The sequence below is a fragment of the Parathielavia appendiculata genome, assembly GCF_033297405.1.
Source record: "Parathielavia appendiculata strain CBS 731.68 unplaced genomic scaffold N657scaffold_1, whole genome shotgun sequence".
Lineage (NCBI taxonomy): Eukaryota > Fungi > Ascomycota > Sordariomycetes > Sordariales > Chaetomiaceae > Parathielavia > Parathielavia appendiculata.
In genome coordinates this window covers 739383-745925 of record NW_026944220.1, presented here as the reverse complement: position 1 = coordinate 745925, position 6543 = coordinate 739383, and the positions used below count along the sequence as shown (strand labels likewise).

At 48.4% G+C, this 6543-nt stretch overlaps 1 protein-coding gene across 1 annotated transcript; it reads left to right on the top strand.

The window, feature by feature from the left end:
- Window positions 1–447: 447 nt before the first annotated feature.
- N657DRAFT_638721 (uncharacterized protein) lies at window positions 448–917 on the top strand (the record flags this gene model as incomplete). Its single annotated transcript, XM_062791648.1, has 1 exon — window positions 448–917. A coding segment is annotated over exon 1 (267 nt), but the record flags the coding sequence as incomplete, so codon positions are not given.
- Window positions 918–6543: the final 5626 nt, after the last annotated feature.

The window sequence follows — 6543 nt, the reverse complement described above, 5'->3', positions numbered from 1 at the left end:
TCCTCAAATTAGCCAACCGTTTACTGAGGTAGAGGTCCAGCGGTGGTACCTAGGCCTCTGTTTCTAAGCACCTAGTAGGGTCTATCTTATAGGCCTCTTGGCTTGTTGCTACCCCTAGAGCCGTCGGCTGCTGGCAACTGGAGGCCCTATCGGCTATGGCGCTACGAATGGATTTCTAACAGTAGGGATTCAAAAGTATCCGGCCACCCCATATTCTCCCAGCCACCTACATTATATACCTTAAGCTTTAACATAGGATATCTCAACACTGCAAAGTCGTGGCAGAGAAACGATAGGCACTGGTAAAAGTTCAGGCCCAGGGCATCAATGTTTTGTATACGGATGTGCCTTTCAAAAGTTTTGTCGCCCCGCTTGTTGCATAGCCTTTATCCATCTAATAATTTACCCGCATCTGTTCTCCACTCGCCTATCACTTTTCCCATCAACATCATCATTATGGCCCCAAATACCGACCTGGCGACGCGAGCCCTTATTGTAACTTTGAAGAGCCCTCTTGTGGGCATGAAGACGGCCGATGTCGCTGAAAAGACTGGCTGTTCTGTTCGACAAGTGCAGCGGATCTACGCACGTGCGATCGAACGCGGATTCGATCCCAACGAAAGGCCGCTAATCCTCAAAGACGAATGGCTCGAAGATGCACCCCGTTCTGGCCGACCTTCTAAACAGACTTCTGAAGCTGTGGAGATTGTTGTCGCCAAGGTACAACGCGACCGGCACGGGCGAGAGAAAACGTGCGCTGATCTCGCTGGCGAACTCAGTCACATGGGTCTGGATATCTCGGCAACTACAATCTTGCGGATATCCAAGCGCCATGGGTTTCGCAAAACGAAGCCGACGAGGAAGCCTGGATTGACGAAAACAATGAAGCGTGAGAGACTTGCATGGTGTTTGGCACATCAACATTGGACACTTGAAGACTGGAAAAGGGTAATCTGGACAGATGAAACTTCAGTTGTTCTGAATTTCCGACGTGGTGGTTATCGAGTTTGGAGGAAGGCTGATGAAGCTTTAGTCAAAAGCTGTATTCGTGAACGGTGGAAAGGTTATTCTGAGTTTATGTTTTGGGGCTGTTTCACACATGATAAGAAAGGTCCATGCCATTGTTGGCGGCAGAAACAGCACAGGAGAAGAAGGAAGCGAAGGAAGAGATTGAACGGTTGAATGAAGAGTTGGAACCTTTGATGAAAAAGGAATGGGAACTCCAAAACGGCATGAAACGACTCTCTCTTCGAAATCTACCTGGGAAGAAGCCAGAATGGCGATGGAGCAAAGAGACGGGAAAACTCTCGCGTGATGGGAAAGGGGGGATTGACTGGTACCGTTATCAAAAAACGATCCTGATCCCGAAACTTTTTCCTTTCGCAAAAGAGTGTGAGAGAGTACGGCCAGGGACACTTGTTCAGGAAGACAAGGCTCCAGCTCATGCTCATCGATATCAAGGGGTTGTGTATAGCCTTTATAACATTCAGAGACTGTTGTGGTGTGCTAACTCTCCAGATCTCAACGCAATCGAGCCATGTTGGCCGTGGATGAAGAGAAGGACAACAAGAAAAGGGGCTCCAAAGAATCGACAAGAGGCCGTTCGAGCTTGGCAACAGGCTTGGGATGAGCTTGATCAGAGGCAGATTCAAGCTTGGATTGAACGTATTCCTGTACATATTCAACAGATCATTGAACTTCAGGGTGGGAATGAATATAAAGAGGGGCGGCGGATGAGATAAAAATGTAAATAAACGGGTATGCTATAAGCGAGGCGACAAAACTTTTGAAAGGCACATCCGTATAACCCTTGGCTTTCCTAACTGTGGCCAGTCAGTTCGGTATTCCGTTGATCAGCTTATCGATTAACGCCTATGGGATAGCCTCCCACGCTTGCGCACGTACTCTTTAAACCTCTCAATCCAAGACGTTTGCTTCAGAGTCCATAGCTCTAGGAACATTTTCCGTAGGTTCCGCTTCAGAACTGCCTAAACGTGCTCAATAGAATCTAAACTCGAGGCTATATGCAGGCCATTTGATCCACGAAATTCGCCGAGCTAAAAGGCCACTCCTCCATCGATTGGCAGACATGAATCTTAACGTTATCTTCTTGAAAATGCCGGGCCTCGTCGTAATAAGGGGAATACCTTTTTCAAGGGCCTTCTAATAGGATCTTGCGGTATATCCCTGCCTCAGAGAGTCTTTATCACGTTCTATAATTATAAGCTTGCTCCTCCCCCCTACCTAGATCATTCCCTACATTATGAGTTAGATACTCGCCTTATATGGTTCTTAAGGTCGATGAAACGCTTGCAGTATTGCTCGGAGGAAAAATGGAATTGCCTGGCGGTTGTATTTTAGTATTATTTTGGCAAGAACATTAGTCCGAGAACATCTTCTAAGTCGGTCAGCGGGATAAAAAGGTAGGGGTAGGTTTGATATCACTCACTTGAACTACCTCTCTGTTGTTTTCAAGCCAATTATGTACGAAGTTATACCTATCCTTTACCACGTCTTTCATCAAAGGAATCCGTTTATGGGACTTCCATTTACGAAGGTTTTTACTTGGAGATAACGACGGATCGTTAAGTAAGAGACCTGCTTACTAGTTGCGTTGAGAAGCGCTTTCGTTGCGAATTGAGTTAGGGCCGGAGGGCAGCCGGTACAAGGCTAGGCTTCAAAGGTTTGGTGACTTTTTCCAGTGCTTAAGATAATGGGCAACATTGTCGCAGGAGACGGGAAAGAGCTGAACGGCGGCATATTCGCTTTGGCCAGCTGCAACGAGAGTGCAAATGGCTGCACGTGCCCCTGGAAATAGCTCCTGTAACCTCCTACGACCGGCGGTTAAGCTGGCAACGAAAATCAGCCAAATTGTGCTTCATGATGTCGAAATATGGTAGTTCGAAAGTTGGGAAAGAGGGATGTGAGACGCGACCGCGTTAAACTGATGTGGGGTGGCCGGATACTCTTGAACCCCCACTACATAAACCTCTCGGGCCGAGCGAGACTTGGACCCCACGCCTTAGCTGCAATCCTCAATAGAGCAAAGTCCTGGGTCAGCTTCCGTTCTACTACCTGGCAGTGGGCTTTTCAACATAGCTTCCAGTCTAGCCAGACTCCTAAAAACTAGGCCGAGCTTACTGGTTAACTATCTGTAAGTCCCCTCACCTCCTAGGTGGGCGAGAGTTATAGGGTCCTGCCACTGCCTTCGGCCTTTATTGAAGTAGATTTGCTTACACTTTTGAGATGTGAATGCCATTCTCAGGTTCTAGCCCACTATAAGTAGGCCTTCCAGGCGTTTTTCAGTTACTAGATACTAGTTGTTGAGTGGTTTCCAATGGCTAGTAGATTCATCTCGACGGCGAAGCCCGCTATGCTAACCAATGGGTGATACTTTTTTAGGGCCTGATATAGCGAGGCTATATAAAAGATGAAAAGGACTAGAGAGAGCGGGGAGCCTTGGCGGCCCCCCCGCAACCTGGCTGTCGAAGTGGAATCTGAGAGACGAGTAATATACAAGCGAGGCATAGAGGGCGCTGCAAATACTACTCAATTCTGCTAATCGAGAGCTGAGGAAATGGAGAAGAAGATAATATAAGATGCGCATCTGTAGGGTAAGAAAATAGCTAAGCGCACGGACTACCTATCCTCTACGAGGGGTACCTTCATCTCTCTCTATAATAATACGCGCACCCTAGCCACCTCTCTAGGCTTTTTCCAAGACTATGATCATATTATTCACCTTTAGTTAGTTCTTTTGTATTGACGAACCACTTGTTAAATTTCTTAGAGAAGAAATGGAATATCCAAGAAGTTAAATTCAAAGTACAATCTTATGATAGATACCTATTGAAAAGAGTGTCTAAACCAGATCAGTAAAGGAAATTGCTATATCAAACTGGGACTTAGAACTCTCAACAACTCTTTAGTACTTCCCAGCTCTAGAGATATGATCTAGTCAAACCTTTTTAGGTATCTTTTTAGAGAATGCTTTCCATTTAATGAGGTTATAAGCGCGGAGGTATCGATGTATTATAGAATTTGATACTTAAATCCCTATAGCTATAACGTGGTCCATCATCGAGCGGGACACCCCATCGACCGGGACACTTTTCTAGACCACACCACTACCAACTGCCCAAAGTCCACCAAAATCTGATGCGATCAATTGAACTACTCAGAATCGCTTGAGCTATCTATTTCTCCAGTCTCTGGGCATGTCCTTGCATTGTGGCTAGTCTTGCGGCAGATGCCACAGAGCCTACGCGTTCGAACCAGGGCCCTCTCCCATCTTCGAGCTAATGGTGGCGCCAGACACCACATCACCAGATGTTCGACGGTCTCTCGCCCTTCTCCACATTCGCAGCTGGGTGTCAAGACCTCCGGGACACCCTTTTTAAATGGGAAGTCCCCTAGGCCTTATAGCCCCAGTTCGGATTTGGACCAGCAGTGAACTTTTCGCCTTGCTCAGACCCTCGTGCCTCCTTAGCGTCTTGTCTTTGAACAGGGTCTCCTGCTGGTAGTCGAAGTCGTCGGATGGCCTCGTGGCTGCCCGGCCGTCTCCTTCCTTCAGCCACCTCTCCTTCCAAGCCTCCTGCATAACCCTGTCTGTGTTGGCCGATCCCCTGTCCAGAATGCAATTACGCTGCCGGCTTATTCTACTGCCATAGGCTCCTGCGGCCCAAAAGCTCGTGGTTGGCCCTTGTTGTTTGTACTCCGGTTGAACCTTCGGTGGATGCTGTCGTAGGCCGTGTGGATAATGCTCCCTGCTATCTTCTTTCCGCCTTGCCCGTCGGCTAGAGTATGTGTTTGAAGCCGGGCCTCAAAGTCAGCCAGGCGCTTGTTAGAGTATAGGTCTAATGGCGGCACCTATATCTCCATTTCGAAATTTCGGATAGGTGTAGACTTAATGTCACGGCGGGACAGGCGGACAATCCAATGACAATTGTATTCGGGCTAAACTACAGTTTAAGCTCTATTCCGTCAGGTACGGGCAGGCTTGATTGTCAAGACGTAGCTCGAGGAGTTACGAACAGATCTCGCGGCAGCGAGGTACAGAATATTTAACCCACAGGGGCCCGTGCTTTCCACATGCCGGGTTCCACCCGTGGGCCCGGCACACACGGCGCAATCGCTGAGACACTTAAAGGCTCCTGCTACTGTCCGTAGGCTCTTGTTTTGAGCTTTACCTAAGGCTTTGGTGATCCCCTTCGCCATTCGTTCGCCGCTCTTCTTAGTAGAATATGAAAGGACGATGTACTATAAGCTAGTGCTGACCGGAGATACTTGTATACCTCTCTCGCTTTAGCTAGCCTAAGGCCCTACATTGCCGCTGTGATTCTTATTAGTACAGTATATAGCTCTGAGTCTTCAACTTCCGTTCTACCGCTCCTAGGTAGGCCTTCCAATTGAGCTTCCAGTCTAGCTAGACTCCCAGGAATCTCGCCGAGGTTATAGGTCGCACTAGGCTGGTACCTCCTCCTAGCTGCGCGAGGTTTAGCTGGTTAGCATATTATTTGCGCCCTTTATTGAAGTGAATCAGCTCGCTTTTCTCCGGGCTAAAGGCCATCCCCCAGGTCTCTGCCCACCGTAGACACGTCTCCTATATAGCCTCTAGCTATCGAACGTTAGCCTCTGGCTCCCGGCTAAACTCTAAGAAATTGGTATTATCTGTAAACCCTACAACTGCTAAGTAGGGGTGCTCCTCTTTCAGCTGCTTATACAGGGAGGCGATATAGAGAATAAAGAGGACTGGAAAAAAGGGGGGAGCCCTAGGGGACTCCTGCTCGTATCGCCGTCGGTTGAGCTGCCTGACCATCGAAGTGAAGAATGGCCTCCCGGTCGGTCAGCCAATTCCTCGTCCAGAGGACCAGCTATCTTAGGAAGCGCATTTCTCGGAGGGTAGCTAGTAGCCGGATATGGTTGACCGTGTCGAAGGCCCCTATGGTATCCAATTGGAGGAGCAACGCTATAGCTTTCTACATCTACGCTTCCTAGGCCTGCGCTATTACTAGCCGGATTGCTAGCTCTGTTGACCGGTGACCCTGTTACCCATCTGCTCATCTAGAAGTAAGCCGTTGGTTTCCACGGCTTAAGTGACTTTGTCGGCCACTATTGACTCTATAACCTTCCCTAAGTTCGGTAGTAGAGCAATGGGCCTGTAGCCTCCTAGTGTCTGATATACTCGTGGGGCGCTGCTCGGCCCTCGAATCTGAACATAGGGTGATTTTTGCTGCTCCGGGGGCAGTATATTGACTTTATCTGCCTGTTGATCTATAGCTCATGCACCGCGAGAAGGTCGTATCTGGCCTCCTCGAGCAGGACTTCCAAAGCCTACTTGTTCCCTTCGATGTTCCAGAGTAGGATTTTACACTTCATGCTCTCGGATAGCGATGGAGTCCATCACTATATCCTCTCTATCTAGTGTAGATATAGCAGTTGCTGTAGAGGTAGCACCTGTGGCCAGCGTTGACTCTAGGACTAGTTCGGTAGCTTGATCAGGTGGTATAGTGTTGCTAGCAGCGGTTTTGGCAGGTTTATAAA